The sequence below is a fragment of the Alligator sinensis genome, unplaced genomic scaffold (genome assembly GCF_000455745.1).
Source record: "Alligator sinensis unplaced genomic scaffold, ASM45574v1 scaffold273_1, whole genome shotgun sequence".
In the NCBI taxonomy this organism is placed as follows: domain Eukaryota; kingdom Metazoa; phylum Chordata; order Crocodylia; family Alligatoridae; genus Alligator; species Alligator sinensis.
In genome coordinates, this window is record NW_005841943.1 from 2,232,905 (window position 1) to 2,257,045 (window position 24,141).

At 41.5% G+C, this 24,141-nt stretch overlaps 1 protein-coding gene across 2 annotated transcripts in view; it reads left to right on the forward strand.

Annotated features, from left to right (window-relative positions):
- Positions 1–21,447, forward strand: part of TRIQK (triple QxxK/R motif containing) — a 75,744-nt gene extending 54,297 nt beyond the window's left edge. The window contains exons 3-4 of one of the 2 annotated variants that reach the window (XR_003093169.1): positions 15,780–15,982; positions 16,405–21,447. Coding sequence is in view for 1 of the 2 variants with exons in the window: in XM_006019996.1 (XP_006020058.1) it covers positions 15,780–15,893 (114 nt within the window). In the remaining variant the exon portion in view is untranslated. Of the gene's footprint in view, positions 1–15,779 lie in introns of both variants that reach the window. The other variant, XM_006019996.1, reaches the window with a different exon arrangement.
- Positions 21,448–24,141: the final 2,694 nt, after the last annotated feature.

A 24,141-nucleotide genomic window follows, 5' to 3' on the forward strand; every position in this document is an offset into this window, starting at 1 on the left:
GGAACTGAGTGGGTAGGAAAGTTGGACATTTCCCTCTTCAGTGATATACTTGTTGAGGAAGGGACATGGCACCACCTGTGCCCTCTCTCTAACTTATCATTCTCCTACAAATGTCCTATTTGCCACAGGTTTTCTTGACTGTGGCTCCTGAACTAGGATGAGAGAAGGGGTCAAGATTGAACAGAATCACACTGGTCCTTGCCCAAAGTGCAACATTCCCTCTTTGCTAAAGCAAACGTATTTCTGTTCTGCACAGCAAACGGGAACAACTTGTGTCTAGCCTGCACCCAGACTGAGCCCACTCGATCAAACTGCCCCTAGCTTACTAAATGTTATAGTACTTTCATGAGATGGTTGACATTGCTATAAAATAAGACTCCTGTACACTGCTACTGACAAATTTACAGAACTCAGCAATGAAATGAGGCGTAGCTGAGGTCTTAAGGTACTATTGTACTTCTCATCTCACAGTGACAGCTCCTCTAAGGTGCTCCAGCTAATCCTTCATCCATTTATTTCAGCTATTCCTAGTGTAGTGAATGCAGCTGGAGCATATGTTTGTGTCTGAATTTGAACCCCTCCTTTGCTATCAAACACTGCTTGGGTACAAGGAAGGCTTCTATATCCCGGTCTCTCCTGGGGTGCCCTGTGCACATCCTTCATGCTGTTAAATCTCATAAGTTTTCCCTCTCTAAATACTATTTAGAAAGAATTCCTGTAGTCAGACTCTCATATACAAGCTGCGGAAGATATTCTTGCTTCATTCTTAACACATCTTTCAGATACTTCCATCTTTTTTGGATAACTTGGGAAATATGTGGTTATTGAACTCTCTGAGAGTTCTAAATAGCTCTGCAATGAAGTGTCACTTTCTACATATGTGCCACAGTAGATTAATTATCTGCACCCACTGGGCGCATCTACACATGCAATTAATGCAACTGAATAGACTCCAACACAGTCTGCTCGAGAGTTTCTTGCTCCTAGGCACCATGTTTACACAAGTGCCTGAGACTGCAGCACGTTGAGCTGGGTCATAGCAACCCTAGCTGGCAGTGGGGGCTCTGGGGGTCAGTGTAGCAGTCTGTGGCTTCTACAACCTGGCTCAACACAATGTGGAGGGGATAGCTGGGGCATGAAGGTGCTCCAGTGCAGGGATAGCCATCAGGCAGCTCTCACACTGAACCACCCTCATGCCCGAGCCAGCCCTGCTAGTGTCTACATGTGTTTCGGTGCACTAAATAATGCCACTATAGCATAGCACTTGTGTTGACAAGTAGTATCCTGCAGCAGCATTTATTAGTTTATTGTGGCCTAATAGGGCTGCTCCTGTAAATGCTGAGACTTTACTGCAGAGCTAATTATTCAGCTCCTCAGTAAATGCCTAGTGTGGAGATGCCCACCGTTACTTATTGTAGCAGTGCCCCTACTGAACCTAGCTATTGGCAGCTTCAGAGGCCAGAGTTAAGGTTACCTTCTGGGTAGGCACGTACTATAACTGTGCACTTCTAGGATTCACGATATCTGAACTCTTCATTATCTTATTTTCAGGGGGCCTGAGAATAGAAATCATGGAACAATAGTTTGGAAGAGATTTCAGGAGGTCATCTATTCCAGACCCCTGCTCAAGGCAGGATTATTCATGTCTAAACCATCCCAGACAATGTTTGTCAACTGAACTCTGTAAAATTCTGGTCTGCATGGTAGAAGACCTTGAGGAATCACTAGGCAACCTTACCTCTGCATTAATAAAGTTTTTTATTAGTGAATTGTTATCAGTAACAGTTTGTCTGTCTTAATAATAGGGTTCTATTTGTTGAAAATATGGGCCCGGCTTGCCATTGACTTCAATGAGGGTAGGATCAGTCCCATACTTTGTATTAAAAATAACTAATATGCTAAATTACAAGGTAATTGCCAATATAGCAGCAGACAATCAGCAGACAACATAGTAAATAGCCCTGGACATGTGCAAGATTGTTGCCATTCTTACATGTATTTTACTAGTATTTTATTTACTTGATACTGCAAAATGGGGTGCAGTATATATCCTTTTCCAGAGGTAACAGAAATATGATAGGGACTGTGGGTGTGTGTGTTCCCTCGCCTCCCTGTGTCCAGTTATGATCACCAGTACCTCTGCCTTGTCTTCCCTCCCTTTCGTCTGCCACACCTTGTTGTTATGATAATCTCTGGGAAGATAGATGGTATCAAGTGAGTTGATCTGCCTGACAAGAAACCGGTCTTCCACAGGGCTCCACCACCCCTACACCCTTCCCGTTTCCTCTCAGGTGATGAGTCACAATGTTCTGTTGACAGTACGTGGAATCACTGGATCTCTATTCCTCCCTGACTCAATTTGGTTACTTGCCCCACAACTGGTTGGTGTCCCTGTCCTTGAGATAGAGGTCTCTTTCTTCAAGTTCAGATATTCTGTTCTAATCTGTGATCGTCTTTCTTCTCCCCTTTCTTGCACTCCCCTTGTTACAGCCTCTGACTTCTCTATCATGAGGGTCTGCGTTTGGTGTTTCTCCATGGACTGATAGGTCTTGCATGGTGAAATCTCTAACTGCTGGTCCCCAGGAGTCTTAACTAAACAGTTTATAGGATCCAGGTGTACAGATTAGGACCAAATAAACTGTAACTCAAATGCACAAGGGATCTTCCTTTCCCCTGTGGTTTCTCCCTCACTCGGGAGTACTAAATAAAAACAAAAAAACAAGCTCTCGCCCACCTTGCTTGTGGTAATCCGGAAGGCTATAAAGAAAACCCTGAGCCTCTGGATTCTAAGGTTCAGCTCGGCTCCCTTCAGCTGGTTCAAACCTGGTGACTATTTACTCAGTCCTTCAAACAAATCCCTCCTTTGTCTGGGTTAATTCAGGGGGTCCCTTGAGGCTAACCCTGACTTGGTGGTCTGCTTTTGCCCTCTTCTCCACTGGGCTTAGTTGTACCTCTCCTGGGGAACTCCCTCTGCATGTCCTCTGCCCTCCAGCTTGTGGGGCCACCCACCACTACCCCACTGTCCGGCACCAGTTATCGCACTGGACGCATCAGGTGGGTCAGTCACTCATGGTTGCTGGATCCTGGCATCTCACAAGGGTTCAGCTGGCTGCGTCTGCAGTGCTTCAGGTCTTCCTCCCAGTCCTGCCACACCACCTTTTGCTCCTGAAGGTGCCAGATGCCATGCTACTCTCAGCGTCACCCTTTAAAAAGCCTGGGCTTTCTCCTGGGCCTGTCAGCACCAGCTCCTGGGGGACACGTGTTCTCCCGACCCTGGAGCCAGCATGCTGCTCTAGTTTCCTGAAGGGTCTCTTCACTGGCATGCTGGGGAAGTGCAGCACGCCCATACCCTGCTGGGTGCTTTCCCCCACAGAGCTCTTCTCCAGCATGCTGGGGAAATGCGGCTTTTTTGGAACCCACCAGGCACTTTTCCCCTCAGAGCTCTTCTCTGTTGCTCTGGGGAAGCATGGCTCACCCTGACCCTGCTGGGTGCATTTCCTGCCAGTGCCGCCAGTCTCATGGGGATCTAGCAGGCTGTATACCAGCCCCTGCTACAAGGACAAAACTATCTGTGGTCTAACACCCATTTAATTAGCATAGTAAGTTGTATTGCCATAGACCTAGGGGCCCTGATCAAAGTGCAGACCTGCTCTAGACACTTTTCAGTTATATAACAAAAAAGTCCCTGCCCTAAAGACTTGACAGTCTACATATATGAGGAGAGAAAAGAGCAAATAAAGAAAGAAATGGAGCACATCATGGGATGAAGGAAGTAGAGAGGACAACGTAACAGCAAAGCTGTCCATGAAGTTAATGGAGTTCCACCACAGGTGTATTTCATTCAGAAAGCTTTCAGTATTTGCTTGGTAAAAATGAAGCATAAAGCCCCTGCAAATGACACAAAACTTTTCAGAACATTCCCTGGAGGTGCCTTACATTTCATTGTTGGCATACTAATTAGCTTATCTTGTCAAAATTTGATTGCTTTGTCATTTTAATATAAGATTTAAAGTAACAAAGTTTTTTTCAGTCATTGCCATTTAGTATTTTTAATTTCCCCAATGAGTGATTTTATCCACGTTGATAATGTCAGAGAAACAGCCGAGGACTAATAAATATCAAAAGTTAGTTCAACCAGGGTGACCACTCTGTTTTCAGTGTGCAATACTTGGTCTTTTAATTTCTTTTAAAATCAAACATGTAAGAGAGTCACATTGTGTTAGCTAGGTTGATGTGTGCAACATGTAGAAAGCCCCTAAAGGACCACCTGAAAAGGAAGGACCTTTGCCTTACGAAATACTTCTGAGAGAAAGTTAAAGGTTGTGTATTTCTTCCTTCGGTAAGAGGAGGAATCTCTGTGTGCTAGCAGCAGAAAGGGATGTACTACTGAACTGTTTCAGTAAGGAAGGCATTAGGTAAGGACTTGCCATTGACTTTGTTTCTGGAATTTCATCTCACTGTACTACCGCACCAGCAAGTTCATGTAACACTGGTGGCAGTGGCAAAAACGGTATGGAACCTGTGAAGGAAGGCAAATGGCAAATGACAGCAGCAAAGAGTGCCAGGATGAATGGGTTATAGTAGTAGTTAGTCTGGGCCAGAGTTCTCCACAGTTGAGTCCTATGATCATTCACCAGATGAATAAACTGTCTCAGCTGGGATGTGGTAATCATGGGATGTGGGAGCAGTAGCTCAGGTATTTAGCACAGAACCTGCAGTTGTCCTCTGGCTGGTCAGGACTGAAGTGTACAGTTGCAACTTCAAGGCTTAGACCTTAGGGCTGTGTTGCATGGTAATTTTAGGTGGCTTCTGGAGCTTCTGGAGCTCTTCTGGATTGGCTGCATGTTAACACCTTTTAACTGTCTAAAAGCAGTTATTTGGCTTAAAGTTATGCCACTTCAGGGCAGGATTATCTCTGGTCCACCTAATTTTGCTCCTGTTCTGTTAAGGTATGGCCACTCCACAGCTATTCTGCCCAAGTTGAAGTCCTCCAGCATCCCAAGGTGAAGTGGCCCCTCCAAAATCTGACATGTTCCCAGACCAGGACTTGGAGCCAGGGGCAGGACTGGCTCTACTCCTGCCAGGCAGAACCAGCACCACAGCCATGAAGCAAGCTTGCTCTGCTCAGGCCCAGCGGTCTGGGAACAGCCGGGTGGAGGGGGTGGTACAGGGATGAGACTTTCCACCCCCACCGAGCTAGGGAGGTGACTATGAGCAGTGCAGCCTCCCACCTGCTTTGTGCAGCCCCAGTCCAGACAGGCCGGGCTGCGCCCCAGTCTCCATGCCTGGAGTTGCCCACCTGCTACCCCCACCCAGGACTTCTGGTGCCTGCCAACCTCAACTGTGCTGGATGAGCCAGGCAGGGGGAGCTGGAAACTGGTCCCTCCAAAGCCCGGCAGAGTGCAGGGTCAGTGGGAACCAGCCTCAGTCTGCCACATTGCAGCCACTGAGCTCTGCCCTGAGTCAGCATGGCCCCACCGAGGCATGTGTCTGAGTCCTGGGAGCTCCAAGGGGTCTGATCCTTTTCAGAGCTCAGGTGGCACCCAGCAAACTGGCAGCCTGGGTACAGGTGGCTCAGCGGGTGGGCTCAGGGAAAAAAAAGGATTGGGGCCCTCAGAGCTCAAGCAATGAGCTGGTCCAGGCAGCGGCAGGAGGCACCATGGTCACTGAGTGCTCCAGGACTACAGTGCTCACTCTGCCCTGCAAGAGCAGCCCCTGCTCACCAAGCCACCAAGCCTCCAGTAACAAGTAACAAGTCACAGTAGGGTTGCCAGGGCTATGGGGCCAGGCATCCAGGTCAATAGCTCCCTGTCCCCAACGAAAGGTAGTTGCTGCAGGAACACAGAGCTGCTCCTCCACTGTTGCTTGCCAGCTGCTGGCTTGGGCACGGGTGAAGCTGGCTTCCGGCAGCCGCGCACACTTCTGGGGACAAGGGGGACCCATGCCCCCCAGATCTGTGTGGGGGGCAGGCCGGGCTCGAGCTCCTTCCCTGCTTCTGTCCCACAGGGCGACTGTAGCCCTACAGACACAACCTGGCATGGAGCGGGGCCACACTGGTATCTCCTGGCCCCCTGCTGCCCTAGCAAAGCACCTCCTGCACCTGCCGCTGATTTGAGTGGCGGAGCCCTGCACCACTTCCCTCAGTGCAGCCCCATGTGCAGAAGGTGCATCACCGGGGCAGCGCGGAGATCCCCAAATGGCTCCTTTGTCTCCAGCTGCACTGGTTTATGGGAAGGGGAGCTGGATGGCAATCTGCTGCTGGAAGGGCTGTGGGGAGCCTTTAATGGCAATCTGCTGTCCTGCTCCCCTCCTTGCGACCCAGCGTGGCTGGGGACAGAGGAACTGCGTGGGGATCTCATAGCAGCTCCTCACCTCAGCCTGCCCCAGTGATGCACCTCCTGCACATGGGGCTGCACTGAAGAAAGCAGTGCGGGGCTCCGCCACTTTGTGGCAGGCGCAGGAGGCGCGATGCCAGGGCAGCGGGGGTGCAAGGAGATCCTGGTGCAGCCCCACTGTTCCCAGCTGAGCTGGGTCATGTCTGCAGGGCTACAGTGGCCCCATGGGAGGGAAGCAGGGTGGCAGCTCGAGCCCACAGCCTGCCCCGCACACAGATCTGGGGGTGCAAGTCCCCCCGGCCCCCGAAGAGTGAACAATATGGATGGAGTGCCCAGCCAGCTCCACATCTCCCCACTCGCAGCCAGCACCTCCATGTGCGGCTTCCCTTAAGGGCTGCCAGAGCTACTTCGGTTTCACATGCCCCAGACTGGGCGCACTGGCCGTGAGTGGGGAGATGTGGAACCAGCTGGGCATTTCCCAGCTGGGTATTTCCCCAATGCCTCCCTGCCTGAAGCTGGAGTGCCCAGCCAGGGGCACATGAAACCAAAGCGGTCCTAGGAGCCCTTTAAGGGAAGCCACCCGTGGAGGCACCAGGAAGGCGCTCCATGTTTTTCCCCAACACCGCCCCACTTCCTCAGCCCCCAGCCAGCTTCCACCTCAGCCCTACCTCACAACTCCCCAGCCCCGTGCAAGCCCCACTTACCAGTTCACAGGCTCCAGGAGGAAAGTGAGCCTGACCTAAGCCTTACGACCGACTAAAAGCCACAGGCTCTGCCCTTCTCCCTCTGCCTCCCCCTACCCCTCCAGGCAGGGTTGGGGCTTTCCTACCCTTTTTGCAAACAGCTCTTGGGGGCTGGAACTTTGCCAGCCTGCAGAGCTCTTTGCAAAAGGGGGAAATCCGTGGGTTTCTCTGCTAAAAGAGAAAATCTGTGTTTTCTTTGATAAAATCAGGAAAACCATGGTTTTCTCCATTTTTCTGTGGGAAACAGAAAACCCGGATCCCTGGTGATCACCAGGGACAGGTCTGAGTAAGCAGGGTTTTTCTCTGCCCAGCCAGATGCAGAGCACAGACTCCTCAAGCCACCAGAGCCCCTGCTAGACGTGGCAGGAGAATGCAGTCTTCTGCCACAGTGGTAATAGATGTCTGCCACAATAAAACGGCAGTCTATTACCACCCTTTGTTATACCACTGATTTTCCTTTCACATGGTGCAACAAAGGGTACCAACATCTGTTTGCTCAGCATTAGTGCTGCCATAAAAAATTTTATGGCAGCACAAATGAGATGTCAGATGACATCTGTTTCCACCCTTAGTTCCTTGTTCCTGACCTTTAGCTTGGGTTATGACTGTTGCCCTTGATGCCTATATCTCAGCCTGTGTCTCGATTACTTTCTTCACTCTTGACCTTTATTTCTTGTCCCAGGTGCTGAATTTAGCTGTGACCCTCAGCTTTTATGTTTGTTCCAGACGTTGATCCTGAGTATTGGGTTGGACTCCCCCAAATCCCTTACTGAGGGGGACAAGCAGGAAATCTCTGATAGAAAGTCATGGACCAAAATGCCTGGCTTTTATGCCTGAATCTTTTGCAAGGGCTAAGAGTGATGCTAGATGAAGTATTTTTAAACAAGACTGCAAGGATGACTCAGTGGTCCAAGTGCTACCCCAGCTCGGTCAGTCTCCCATGTCCAGCTTTGGCCAATCTGCAGTGCTTCAAAGGAAGATAAGAAACAAAGAAACCAAAACAATAAAATCCAGAAACCATGTTATATGCTAGCGAAGGGATTTTTTTCTGACCCTTACAGTTTTCTGAAGCATGTTGTCTAAATATAATCATTGTCATATTCTGAGCTGAAGCATTATGAGTATACTGTGTGAAATGCACAGGGTCCATGAAAAAGGGGGAGGGACAGGAGAACTCTCATCCAAAGATATGAAGACCCAAAAGAACTACCACTACACGTAGTTACAGCTCCTCCAAACCACATGTACATGTATACTAGCCAAAGGCAAAGTATTCTCCCAAAAATCAGATCAAAGCACATCATTTAGAATACATTGCCTTAAAGCTTCCACAGATGACAAGTCTATCTGCAAACCCAACCTGCAGTGTTTCATCACCCTTGCAGCTAGGAACTTGCATCTTGTTCCAAGAGTAAGTTCACCTTCCAGCCATTGGAAGTTGTTCTACCCTTGACAGCAAGGCTGAAAAGTCCTTACCTCTTCACAAAATCTCTTCATAGTGTACTTGGGACATAATATGCAATGATCAAGGATTGTTTTCCAATTCTGGTGGCATTTTTTAGGCTTTTCTTTTGAATTCATTCATGAAGTGTGGACATGAGAGCTGAGCAAAGTATTCTAGTCATGTTCTAAGCAATGCTGTGTACAGAGGCAAGACTGCTTCCTGACTTGACACCTGTCTTTTTATATCTCCCTGGGATGCATGGAGGTAAGTTCCTTTTCTGAGTCTCTGCTTTTCAGGTTTCCCATTCTGTAAGTATTATCTACATTTATTTTTCCTAAAAGTATTACCTGCCATTTAGATACAATAAAGTTCATCCTATTGAATTATGGCCTTTTAATAAAGCCATACAGATGCCTTTGAAACCTTACCTCATCTTTTGCTATTCTACTGATCTTTGTGTCTACAAACTTTACCAGTAAAAATATTATATCATCTTGATCACCAGTAAAAAATATTAAATACTATTGGATTAGGAATCAGCCCCTATCATCTCCACTAGAAACTGCATCTCTGTTTGATATTTCCCTGTTAACTGCTACATTTTGCAAACTGTCAGTGAGTCTGTTTTTAATCCATCTGACATAGGCCCTATTAATTTTGAATAATGCAAACTTTTTAATTAAAATGTCATGTGCTACTAAGTCAAATGCCTTGAAGTGTTCAATATCAGCACCGTTGCCTTTATCAGCCAGATCAGTAATCCTGTCAGCAATGATAACAGATTTGTTTGATGAGACCTACCTTCCAGGAAACCATGATAACTGGTAGGGCTGTGTGAAGCTTCAGTCTCTGATTTGATCTGGCGGAGATTCGGCCTTATTCAGGGGTCGACTCTCCGAATTTGAATTGAATCAGGAGACCCTTTAATTTCTCCGAATCAAATCGGAACCCTCCAAATCGATTCGGAGAGATTCGGAGATTCGGCCATAGACACAGCTTTAAATATTTTTTCTACATACCTCAAGGTACCAGGTGGCTCGCACATGCTGTGATGGTGGGGTAGATGGAGCGTCCCACAGGAGCGTGGGGGGTCCCCAGAGCGCTTGGCAGGAGACCCGGAAGTGGACCAGAAGCACCTCCCGGCTCAGCAATTCATGCCTCCTGGGTCTGGGGGGACACCTAGGGTCCCCCTGCAGTGAATCGCCAAGCTGAAGGGGTGCAGGGGGGCCCCCCAGCGTGCTCCCCGGTAGACCCAGAAGTGGACTGGAGGTACTTTGGGTCCGCTTCTGGGTTCGCCGCTGAGCATGCAAGGGGCACTCCTGTGGGACGTTCCATCCGTCCCACCATTGCAGCGTTCATGAGCCACGCCTGGTACATCAAGGTATGTAGAAAAAACATAGAGCTATGTCTGTGGCCGAATTGCTGATTGTCTGAATCAGCATCAAATCTTAAGATTTGAATTCGGCCGAATTGAATCAGGGATAGTGATTCGAATCAACTAATTGAATCCCTGTCCCCATTTCGGGCCGAACCCGAATCAGATACAGCCTATTTTGCACACCCCTAATTATTGGCTTTTAATATTTTTAGCCTTTTATTCTTTGTTGGTAGAATCCTAAATTACCTGGATCAGCATCAGTCTAGCTAATCTCTTGTTTCCTGGGACATCCCTTTCATATTTTTTACATATTAGAAAAACATTTGCAGTTTTTCAATATTAACATTAGTTAATAGTGGTGACATTTGTTCATGATGCAGAGTGGGCAGACATTTTTATTACAGTGAAGGTTCAAAATATCAGATAGGAAAACATTAAGACTGGCATAATGGAAAGGGGTTGAAATGTAATGGTATGAAGTACAAGTTCATGCAATTGGGAACTAAGAACAAGAATGTCTACCATAAGCTGGGGGTTTATCGTTTGGCAACATCAAAGGAAGGGAAAGATCTGGGGGTATTAATTGATCCTAAAATGACTGTGAGCAACTACTGTGAAAAAGGAAAAGTGAATAATTTTGAGTAAAGATTGGGAAGTATTAATGCCATTCTGCAAAGTACTCATCAGCACTTATTTGGGATGTTCTGTGCAATTCTGGTGACAAATATTCAAGGAAGATGAGTTCAAACAGGAGCAAGGAAGAGAAGGGCTAGTAGGATGATCAGGACAGTAAAGAGCCTATTTTATGAGAGATTAAAAGAAATTTGCTTATTTAGCATAATAAAATAAAGGCTGAGAGGAAAGATGACTGCTTTCTATAACTACGATTTGGGGTAAATAGAGAGGGAGAAGAGTTATTTAACCCAAAGGACCATCTTGGCACAAGAACAAACGTGGATAAACTGTTCAAATTTGGGCTCGAAATTAGAAGGCTTAACTAATTAGAGGAGTGGGGTTCTTGCACAGCATTCCAGCAGGTTCAGTGGGAACAAAACCTCTATCTAGTTGTAAGATGGAGCATGATGAATGAATGAATGAGATTTTATGATGTGATTGTCTGTAATAGTAGTGGACTAGATTTAATTGTGCATCAGGTCTCTTCCAGTTCTATTTTTTAATATTTCTATTCATGATTCAGAAAACTTCTTAGTTTTTTATTCAGGTGTAAGTTAGCCAGACCTTTTGATTAAAAATGTTTAATTTTAGCGGTTGCTGACTTGCATCTTTCTTTGTTACAGATAGTAAACTTTCTATTCTAGCAACAACATCATAGGAAATGGAAATTTCCTGCTTCATTCTAAATACAGAACAAAAATAGCTGTTGAACCTTTCTGACTTTTGTAGATCACGCTTTACAGTTTTACATCTAATCTATACCCAGCCTATGGTTTTCTTGTTCCTAGTAGTTTTAAATTTTTTTAAATGGCTTGTCCATTGATCATCCATTGGTTATTTGGCTTCCTTTAACAATGTCTTCCTCTTTTAACTTGCAGTTTATATTCATTGTTTACTTGACATTTTCTTCCTTGATCTATCATTTTCCTCTGTGTTATCAGATCTTGCACATCTTCTTTTAATCAGGATGGCTTCTTGCCCACTGTAACTTTTTTTTCCATGTCTGTAAAATTGTGGATTTTTGAGCATACCAGTAGGATATCTTTGAACAATTCCAGCTTTTGTTAATACTTCCTGCAATACATTTATGTTCCTAGTCAGTTTTGCCAACAGTTTCTTTAAACCTTTTAAATTCCAAATATATGTATTAATTGTCAGTGCCATATTTTGTATGCATAAGGTAGATGTAATCAGATCATCATCACTAATATCTAGGCAACCAGTAATTTTGATAATTGATAACAGTAAATAACAGATTGATAACAGAGAGCTTTGTGGTATCATTTATTATTTTATGTTTATTGTCTATTATTTTATCTTTTACCTGTAAAATTGGCAAAAATGAGAGAAATATAAAGTCTTTTGTATACAATAATCAATTAAGTATGTTGTCACTACAGAAAAGATCTAAGGAACTTAATAGAGGTGAATTCAGTACTGTCCTATGAAAAGTGTTCCAAAAACATAGAAAATTCAGAAAAATTATTCAAAACCTGATGATCATTTTCAGTTTATTTCTATAGGACTCTTTTTTTTCTATGAGAGTTAATTATTCATAGTGAAATCCTCTGAGTAAAATGAATTTGGGGAGGGAGGGATCATAAGAGCAGGAACTAGATTTGCCAAATAGTGTATTTTTACAATTTACTTTTATGTTTGGTCTAGAATACAAATGGCAAAGGCATATCTATAGAGAAAGAGAGAGAGAGAGCTATCTGCCTAGATAGATAGATAGATAATAAATTATACCAACATAGTTTATTTTTGTTGCAAAAAAGTATAGCAGCTTCATAGGTTTTTGAGTCCTATATTTCATGGTAAAGCAGTTTTATTTGTAAAGTTCATAAGCTGTAAAGTTCATAAACCTGGTACAATTCTGAGACAATAGAAGACTACATATGCCTAATTGCAAACCATGTGTCCTCAGTTCATTGCTTAACAAAAGAAGCTATAATTCTCAATAACTAAAAATTAAGCTTGTAATATTCTCAAGCTTGAAGTCAATTCCTTCCTATGAGAGACTTGAATTGTAAGCACTGTTAATGCTTAAGAAACATTAGCCTCCCACCCACGTTTTAATACCCTGTAAGAAAAGAAATAATATTATTGTTCCTTCATATAAGATAAAAATAAGGCACAGATAAGGTAGGTGCATTAACCTAAAGTCATGCAAGTCACTGGAGACCTAGAGGTATAATCTAGATCTTCTGATACAAAGTTCCCAGGCAATACTGTTTCAGCATAAACATTTTCAAAAAGTTGGTTTATGAAACTCAAAGAATTTTATAAGGGAGATTGGGGGAAAATGGAGAAGGGTCAACTGTAAGTGTGGAAAGCATTGCATCCAAACAATAGAAAAACTTTAATACTAGAGTGCATTTTCTTTCTGTGTCACAGTGAACGGTGGCTGTATTGTATGGTTTTGTTGTCCACTTTCCTGAGCAGATGGAGCTTGCAGTTGTGTGTCACTTGTTTATTACATCCTCTTAAGATTAGTAGCTGTGTGGCCAGATGGGTCTGGGAGCACAGCTGTGGATACAAGGAAATAAATGAAACCTGTCTGATGCTGCCATGCCCTTTTGAGATACTGACGTGTTGCAACTTCAACAAAGCAAAAATCTCTTTCATCTAATATATTAATAAATTAGATGTAATTTTCTTTTGTATCAAATAATATAAAATGAAGATGATGATAAGGTTCAAGTAATGGTATCATTCTAATGAAAAAAATTATAGTCAGGGTCTATATAGCAAAAGGCACAAGTGAATTAATAGAAGCAATGTGAACATTTGTTAAAAAATATAAAAATACTTCTAAATTAAAGTCATCCAAAAAGCCAAGGTTCCTATAGAGCACCAATTCATATAGAGCATAAGCCAATAAGCAGTAATTTTTCAAAGTTTATTAGATGGCATATGTTGAATTATTGATCCAACATTCTGATAAAATATAAAATGCATTCATGTAAATGCAAATTAAGTGCTGCTCTATAGAACAATGCCAGAATGCAGCTGTTCTATAGAAGAATGCCAGGTTATGGGCCAGACTTTAAAATGGAGCTAACACAAGAGTTTTAACTCTTTCGGGTTTGTAAGCTCAGTTAGTGATTCACAAGGATGGGGTCAGCACCAAGATCTGAGTCTATTCCAGTGGCCTACCCATTGTGCTCCTGCCTAGTGTATCTCTTTCACTGACAGTATTCATCTAACACCCTGTTAGTTTTTCTTGTACAGATTACCTTCAGTATATACCTGCTTCATTCTGCAGTTTGGTCCTTCTGCCCTTTTAGGTATATGGATGGGTTGTGTTTGTGCAGATTGCAGATGGGCCTGTGGGAAAAGTTGTTTTTTAAATGTAGAGAGGAGGAGTTGGGTTGGTCAATTTTAGGACCCCCAATATATGATTTTAATAATAAATTATAATAATAGGTAATGAATTAATATGTATTATCAACAGTAGTAGTGACAATTTCCATTTATGTTGGGCACGTGCAGCACAGTATTTAAAACAGTACTCCATATTTCACTGCCTGAGAAAATTATAGTGAACAGTGCATAATGTAGGAGACTATGGACCTTTCTACATGTGCAGGTAAAGGCGTGATGGGATCTAATGCAAGATCCACACAACCAGACCTCCTACCATGCCACGTGTATAGTAGGAGGCATGATTATAGGATCCAGCATCAAATCCTATCATGCCTTATTGCCAGTACACAGGGAGCCTGGGATCACTGTAAATAGGCAGCTCCTGCACCTGAGAGTCCGGCAACTGAGGGAACTCTTAGCCCCAGCAGCCATGGGCCATCCCCACAGCTGGGAAATGGCAACAACTGTGGTCTCCCTGCCACAGAGGCACAGGCTGCGCGTACAAATTAAAGCTGGATAGAAACTAGCTGTAATGTTATTATGTATTTTCTAGCAGTAACTTTAAAGCTGGTTGGACCTTTTTAAGGTGCCATAGTTAATTTACACATATAGCCAGTCTAAATTAATTGCACAGTTAACCAGGTAATTGTGTAATAGATGTAACTTGTAGTGGGGGCCTTAGTTGTATTTTCCAGGAAACTGAAAATATCCAACTCTTTATTACATAATATTTTCTTTGGAAGCCAAGCATTTCATATTTTAAAGAGGTAGTATTATAAAGTAGATGGCTGTACTTTGATTTAACACATTCGAGAGCCAAAGTTCAAGCCAAGAAAGAGATTCTGGCCCTAAAACAGAATAGGTGGCTGTAAATAGAGGTTGCATTTGACCCAGGATCTTACAAACATACAAGACCCCTATCCTGTTTCAGGCCTGCTGAAGTAAGAGGGGTACGATCTGCTAGTGCTTTGTTTCCCCCAAACATTGTGGTGTGCTTCTGGGAGGTCATTTCCTAACAAGCTGATCAGACTGTGTGCTGTCACTGGCCACCTACTGGCAGAGCAATGCAATTTTGAAAGGTTACTTGTGCATGTGACTGTACCCCTCTTGTTTTGAGCTGGGTCAAAACCCGGGACAGTCAAGACTACATCAAATATGATGTCTATTTACAGCCTAAGAGTTGACATACCGGGGAAAGCATTTGCTACCAAAGCATTTGTCAAATTTTAAACCTCCAAAAGACTTGTTTATATTAATCAAGGAAGCTACAGAAGGTTGGGATCTTCTGAAGTTTCTAGTGCAAACTCCTGCTTTCTGCCAGGATTACGTAAGTAAGGAATGTGGAAAATGTTTATGTTGTTTTGAGGGATCTTGCAGATCAGACCTATAACAGATTAAGAATTGGGAATACCATTTCTCACCGATTTTTTTTTTTTTTTCTGTACAGTATGTGTCTTGTTAATAATTTAAAAGTACATTACCAAAAAGCAATCTCATTGCAATAAAAGGTACAAATAGCCAAGCACCATCTAAATTCATGGTTCAGATTTTCATTAAAACCTATTTTCATGAATTTTGTGTTGATTGCCTAAAGGATGCATCTCACCCACCAAAATCTGACCATTCCATGGAAGTAACTAAATGCTTGATGACATGTCAGACTGGTGGCAGTAAAGGAGGGTTCTTTAAAATGCCATCTGGCTGTGCAAATAATATCATCTGATGAGACTTCTTTGAGATTTATTTACAAGGAAATAACATTTGTTCCTGATTTATCTGAAATGATGACGTTGTCTCTAACATTATATCATTTTTACATTTTCTCATTTGTACAGGAAGTTGCCCTTGTCCTTGTAGCTATACTGGTATTTCTGTTGGCTTTCTACGCTTTCTTTTATCTTAACCTTTCCAATGAAGTTGACCTTGATCTGGATCCAGATGAAAACTAGCAGATGCAGTGTTCTCTTTGGGAAAAAGCATCTACCTTGAACAATACTACACGGAACCACACAGTGCGACAACATAGCTGTAGGAAATGGTATGGCTTACTACACAATGATACTTTGCAATATCTCAGCCTCTCTGGTGTTCTGAATCTGCAAAATAGGGAAAAAAACTGGTGAAACAAAGCTTTTTTGGTTATCAGGAAGCACAGAAGCCCTACAGTATGATTACTGAATGGTATACTTGAATAAAGTGACCAATTCATATTATTTACTTTTTCTGAATGAAAACTTTCATGTCAAAAAACAGTTTTTTGTGTTATAATTACTGGTATCTAAAAGGGTAGATGCTGACCTCTGAAGAGTCATGTACCCATTCCATGAATCTGAATTTCCCAATAATTGAACTAGATTTTTATTACATCTAAAAGAAAACACAAATCCCAAATAAAACATGTTTCATTGATTTATACTGAGAACACATCTTCAATTTCTCATTCTCTCTCTCTCTCCCCAGCTCTTTCTGTCATACACTCAGAAAAGTCATAGGTCAAAGTCTTTTCAGGAGCGATCTCTCATTTCCTGTATGGGCCTATTTTATGTCATCCTAGATTCTGTATACTCGCATATCTACAATAATCTTTTTCATCCTTTTGCCAACTGTTCAGTGCACATGTGCTCTGTAAGAAAAGGACACCTGGATGACAGAAGCTTGAACAGTCACATATGCCTCTGAAACAGAGTTCCTTGCCTCCTGTGCTGTCTAAGCTGGTGTAAATAGAAAGTTCAGACAATGTTGATTTTAATTAGTGTATTGCTCTATTATTAAAATAAAGTAGAAATTATATTTTAATTATATTATTCTGCCTCCTGCAATATCAGCCTGCCCTCCTTCTTAAGAGGATGTGGTAAAAATTGTTTTCCAGTTATACAATCATTTTCATCGAACCAGTGCAAAGAGTGGTATCTGCTAACAAAGGTTTTCTTGCATTCTTGCAAAGTACTATTCTGAATGTGTAGCATAGAGTTTATTTCTGATCACTCTACTAAACAAATGCAAACAACTTGAAAAAGGAGGTAGATCAAAGCACCTGTAGAGAGGTCTGTTCAATTTAGGTTTTATACTGTCCTGTTTGGTTTGTGGTGTATCTTTGTTTACAGGTCCTGTGATGCGAAAGGCCGTCATATCTGTGTTCTTGAAAAATATGGTCAGCATTTCACTTGTTCTGATTTTTATTTTCTTTAAATCAGTGCACAGAAAGAAAAAAAACCCACCCCTACTACCTTCAGTGGTGTAGGTCAAGGAAATGTGGTAGATTTTCTTTTAGAGGGGTTAAAGAAATCCTGAATCTATCATCAAATTAGCCCTGTTTTATCTTATATAAGAGTCTTGAGCTAAAAATTAAACGTATTTCCCAGTAAGATGTTTACTGACCCATTTAGGAAGTGCTCAAGGTAGTTAGACTAATATTGTCATTTTAGAGACAAAAGGAAGCAAAATAATTAAAATTAATATTCTAGCATATAACAATATATTAATAATTCCATTATCACTAGTTAAAGCCCAGTTTAGGAACTTAAATCAATATGACTTATTTTAAGCCATATCTGTGCCAAGATACATTGATTGGGTAAGGACAGACTTTTTATCAGTTATGTTCCACATACTGAGTTGTGTAATGCCAGACAGCCCATCTAAAAATGTAGAATATAACAGCATCTCCAATACATGTATGGAAACAAAATAGCATACATGTACCATATTTTCTTACATACAACATATATCTTTTTCCAAAAACCCAGCTGCTGGAAATTGGAGTATGGTTACTCTGTATGTGAGAAATATGGTAAGAGTGGTTTTTGCTTCTTACCAGTAAAAAGTGATAATAATATCTGCCCACAATCCACAGGGAGCAAAACAGTGAATAAGCTTGGCTCCCTATTTGTCACAACTCAGTTACTTACTACAAGTTAAGATTTTTTTTCTTCATTTGCCTTTCAAAAACAAGGTGTTTATCTTATTCTGGGGTGCATAGGGTGCATTGTATGTGAGAAAATATAGCATTTTTCATTCCGTAATTATGACCAATTGCAGTCAGAAAATCCTGCGACTCATATAGTCACATTATGTAGAGTCCAGTAATACTTACATACATTGCCAAATATATTGCAACACACTACATTTTTGGCGACATGCTTTTTATGATATGTGGCATTTCTTTCAGTGTCAGGAAAGGCATATCACAAGCTGGCCTTTGGAGTGTGACATGCCTGTCACTTCATCAAGTGCCATGCCAGATGTCACACAGAACTGTTGTCCTCTCTTCTGTTTTGCGTGAGCAACATCCACTTTCTACAAAAACCTATGTATTCTATAGGGATTCTTTAGTTAATAGCTGCACTGCGCTTTGTGTTACATGCACTGTAAGTGTACAGTATTATCATTCCATTCATAAATGTTCCCTTGTATATTGTGTTCTGAAACAGTAAACTTTTAAGTAGGATATTTCTAACATAAAGAGTAACTTGAAATTATTAGAACTTTCCCTGTATTATGAGAGTTACTAGTGAAATTAAACTATATATATCAACAATTTCACTAGTGAAATCAACTCATTGGTTTATGGAGCGGAAGTCCACAATGCTCTCAAGGTCTGCTGTTTGTATTTGAGTCTTTTAGGTGAAAGAAATAACTAAGTCACATGTAACCAGAGAGTCCCCTATTGCTAGAATACCTGCAGAGGTCCAAACCAATGTACATGGAGATGCAAAGAAAATATCACAGCAAATACAGTGTGAAAAATAAGTCATGCTGTTAGTACACTCATTAAAGACAGGAGAATGCTAATTTTGTAACAAGTATGTAGAGCTAAAAGCTCCTACCTTCAGTCAAACCAGACACTTGTTTTTTGACTACATAAGCACAAATGTATTGAATAGGACCTGATTCTGGTGTTGCTTCTCTTATGCTGGCTCCATTGATTTCAGTACAATGACACCTGATTTGTATTAATGGGAGGTCAAAATCTGACCTGTGGTTATCTCAGCCAATATGCTTTCTGGAGCATTTACAGCATCCACTTCTGATACCTTTAAATGGAGATCATTTTCAGTACCTTAGGTGAATATACTTTTTTTCTTTAATTATAGGTATATGCATATCTGAGATCAGGATCAATCTCAGCTTTTTAAGCCATTTGTCTCTGTAACAGTAGCTCAGTGGCTATTTTAATGATCATAAAATGAGTATGTATGAGTACGTTTTACTAGAAGTTCTTAGGAGCTTTTATTAGTGGGATCTACACTGCAGTGGTAGATACATTTGGAAGGCTATACCATTGGCCCACACAGCATGGTATTCACATTTGAGCTGTGCTACCAATTAAAGCTCACTAATGTTTATGAAATATGGAACAGTCCATGTGATTCTAGGCACTAAACTTGTATTAGAATGAACTTTAGGACTTATATATTGAAAACGTAACAAAAAGAGATTCATATGTCTCCTAGCCAGTCTTAATAGGGGTCATTTATGTTTACAACGAGAATTTCTCCATTTTGTTTGTCACGAAAATCACACTGATTTGAATATATTCTGAGCATCATTTCATATGGCTTGTTTTATGGAAAGGGTGCTGGTCACATCATTAACCAAACTCCATGAGGCAGTGACATCCCAGAGTATTCATCTCCCAACACTGAGCATGCTTTATTATTGGTCCTGCCTTCTCTTTAGGCAGTAAATATATAAACTGCAACTGGGGTTCTAGCTTAATAGAAGCTACTTGGGAAACTTGCTTGACTGACCAGACCCATTGTGGAAAAAGTGGCAGATGGCTCTAGGTTCTCCATAGCAGTAAGACTAGTGAAGATTTTTCATCCCTAGCCAGGAAGATTTTTCTCTCTAGAGGGAGTATAATGCTAACAATTATCTTGGTCAATAAAACTTTGCCAGTACCTTTTTTTTCTAATAATATGAACAGCAGCAGACCAGGGAACAGTTCCATGAGTATAACTGAAGTGCAAAACCCCATTGTGGTTGTTATGATGATATGAACAGTGAATATGATAGACTTTCCAAAGCAAACATTTTTAATATGTTCATAGAAGTCCATGAGTATATTTTATTAGAATGAGAAGATATGCATTACATATTTCTCTAAAGGGCCCCAGAGATTTATTTAAAGTTTTGTTGAAGGATGCTTTATTTAAAGATTATTGAGGCATCCCATATAGACACCCATGTAATCTAGTATATATCATAGCTATGTCAATACATCCCATCAGTTGCAGCAGCAACAACATATTCATTGGAATATTGGAACATTACAGCTACATGAGAATATATGAGATATTTTGTACTTGCTTGAGTATTCAGAGTAATATTGACCTGACTAGTGAATGTAGCCACAGACTAGATTTGAAAATAAGCAGTATTTAAACTGTCTTATTTAAAATGTGCAGGGCAAAACCCTATTAAAAGATCCACAGCCTATCAGTGAAATTTAACACCAAGCACAGGGCTCATTTTATTTAAGGCTAGCAGATTAAGAATCTCCTTTTGCAAATAAGCAGTGTGCCAGTACTGTGTACTGCTCCAGTGTAGTAGAACTGTGTCTCTTAGACGCAAGTGAACCCTTAATGGTCAAGGTCAAGTGCACTGATGCAAGTCCTCAGAAAGAGAATGTGCTTGAAATCAAGATAACCCAATTTAGAAAGCCAGCAAGCAGAATATTGCGGATTCAGATGGCATTTAGAATTTTACTTAAGCTAGTACAATTATTATGATGATTGTGGCCCAGGAAATAACAATGTGGCACATCAGTAAGATAGCAGAAATGTACACTGGAACAGCTTTCTAAAGGATTTTGCCTGTACTTTGAGAAATGAATCTGAGATGAATAAACTGGCAAAGATCATGGGTATTCTTATGCTCATAACAACATTCAGTGTGTTGACACCCTCAATAAGGGGGAGAGAGAGAGAAACAACAGACTAGCTCTTTTTTTGCAGTACAATGTTTTTTCCCTTCATCCTACTATATAGTTTGCTTTAAATTACTATGCTATATATGGGGCACACATTTTCAAGAACACAAAATGAATTTTGATAGTTTGTCAATGGATTTAATTGACAGCATCCTCTACTCTCTTTTTTATTCCTAATGACAACCAAATTGGTGGGGAGACAGCCAAAATGCTAGGTACCAGTGTTTCTCAAACAGATGTCACACCATTATTTTTTAGCTCGTTTAGATGAATAAACATGTTAAACTGTGAAGTATTACATTTTAGATTTTTTCATTAAAAATGGGACAATCTGTTTACTGTCCCTAATTGAGACAACAATCTTGGTGGTTGCCAGTTTTGGCAGTTGTAACGGTGAACTATAAATATTGGGACCAATCAAATAACTGATGATTGTGAAGGATAGTTCGTGTCAAAGGTTCCCTTTGCATGGATAGTGATTCAGTGATATATTTTATAATTTATGGAAATATAATTGTTATACTGGTTTTGCATGTAAAGCTTAAAATAAACAACAAAAAACATTCAAACAATTTACTTGGTGCCATGTCTTTTTCTTCCTAAATCATGCAAAATGTGGGTAAAGCCCAAGCAACAAAGTTCATATCATACTCCAAACTCTTCCAAAATGTGTGTGTTGAGAGCCATTATAGAGGTGGGCCAAATGTGGAGTCTGGATCTTGACGAGATTGGAGAAAGTGAGGTGCAAAGTCAAGAACTAGGGCTTTAGCTAAATTTGGAGACAATGTGAGAATTTAAGAGCATAGATGGAGTTAGGTGGAAGAAGGCTAGTGAAGAGAACAATGACTGACTGATAAAAATCTTGCATGGGTCATTGAAACGTGTTTGACCAATGTCTTTAGTTCTGTTGGGGTGGGGGGATTAGTCATGGCCCCTTAGGAATGACCTTAGGAATGGGCTAGTGTGAATCAACCTGAGTGATTATTGATGGGAAACTAACTTGCTACTGATGTAAATCAGTAGAAGATTATTTCCCTGTAGAGTAAGGGTGTCTAGGAAATGAGCGGTGACTCTTGAGCTACAATTTATGCCCTAGTCTACTCTGAGGGAAATAGAGCAGATATTCTGTCCCTTGCTCAGTCATAAATGATCCAGTATTTCTGAGAACATGTTGCTGGCACAATCCCTCTGCGAAAGAGAAACAAGAGCTTGCAAGCAAGCTAAGGGGTTATGGGTTGGATGAATGGACTGTAAGGTGAGTAGAAAGCTGGCTGGATGGTCAGGCTCGAAGGGTAGTAATCAATGGCTCTGTTTGGCAGCTGATATCAACTGGAGTGCCCCACAAGCCAGTATGAGACCAGGTTTGTTCAATATCTTCAACTAATAGGAAGATGGCATAGAGTGCACCCCCAGCAAGTGTGCATATTACACCCAGCTGGGGGGAAACTGGTCCACACTGAAGGATGCAGTTTCTAAAGATCTCCCTCAGGTTGTCATCTAATTTGAAATAAGATGCTACCATTTTCAACTCAAGACAAGGCTGTTTATAACAATTGTCTCAAGAGTTCTCACCAGCTTAATGAGCTGGTAGCATTCATTCTAAAAAGGCAGGCAATCATGTGTCTTTATCTGTTCATTAATCACAGCCACTCTCAAGCTGCTCTTCTCAAGCAATTCTTTACCTTTGTACCACTGTATCTGTCCTTCAAATGCTAGCAGACAGTGATAAACAAAGAACGCAGGAGGGCTGTTCCCAATCTTTACTGAAGCTAAGAATTAATTTAAATGTGTGCAACATCCCAGTATTTTATAACTGCTTTACTTCTATGTTTTACTTTACAACATAGCAGCTTACAAATTGATCTATGCTTGTTAATAGCTATCTGAATGTCTTTGCTTTATCCATAAAGGCCTTCATACAACACTGAAATACATGCTAAACTTTAATATATGAGATATTGCACTGACTTAAAAAGTAGTTGCATTATTTATGAAAATACTTCAAAGATGTCTTCTTACAAAATAACCATGAACCTGCCTGGAACAAGGTGGCCTGCCCCCACTAAGAGGAGGCAGGCAACTTGGTGAGGGAGTGCAGCTGTGAAGGTTAGTGCAGGGTGCCCTGGGAATCAAACATCTCAGAAAGCAGAACCAGAGGGAGGTACAGAGGAGAAGCCCCAGAGGTGGGATACTTCTGGGCTATAAGGAGGGCTGAAAGTGGACCCTTTCCAGTATCCAGGCCAATAACTTTTTGTTGTTGTTATTTGCTTTATGTGTTAAAAGACTGTATTATATTAGGGCATGCTGGGATATGCTCCAGGGAGCAAAAGCCATCAAGTTTAAAAGACTGCATATTTTTGATGCTTGCTGAGAGATGCTCAGGGGTGGTAAAAGCCTGGTTGAAGAGGCTCGGAGGCAGCAAGCTGCTATACTGCTTTTAATTCACAGAAAAGTTGCCTTGTTTTCAGCTGATGTACAAAATTTGGTCAAATATACCAGACTTCGTAGTGTTAAAATGAGAGAGTATCTTCACACTATAGATAAGCATACCTTTCTTCCACCTCAAATTAAAAAAAAAAATCCTTTGCAACTGAAAATGCTATATAGGCTCTTTGTCCAAGGAAAGCATATGCTCAAATTTGTTGTTGCTCTTACAAGAGACTTTAGAGATATGGCATGAAGAAAAGAGAGAGGCTAAAATGTCCAGATTCTTGATGAACAAGATTTACTTTATGCCTTCAGAGTTTTTCAGCCAGGTACCATGAGAGAGATGAAGGTGCCTGAAAGACAATTCACTAGAATAATTTAAATGTTAATAGAGAATCTGTATGTCAATTATATATCTAATCTACCCCATATGTGGCAATTTGGAATATGTGGTGCTGTGTGACAGAGAGGCCATATCAGCACATTTGAGAAAACTAGTGTTATTCATAGCTGTGGCTATCTCGGACACCTACTGATAAACCCTTTATGCTACACCCTCAAACTAACCACCCTGGTCTGTTCTGAGGGGTGAGCTACCCCTCACTCAGGGCTGATGGTTACATACATATTGATAAAGAGTACAATACTTGAAAACAATTAAAAATAAAACTTCTAATGGTTTATGCATAAAATATAGTATTGCCCTTCTACTAATCAGATGATCATGCAATGAAGCCATCAATACTCAGCTGAACTTTAGGCTACAGCTGTAAAGCCCCTTTATGTCTCTCTCTTTTCCCCTTTAAAAGCCCCAAAAACAGATATATCTAATTCATCTA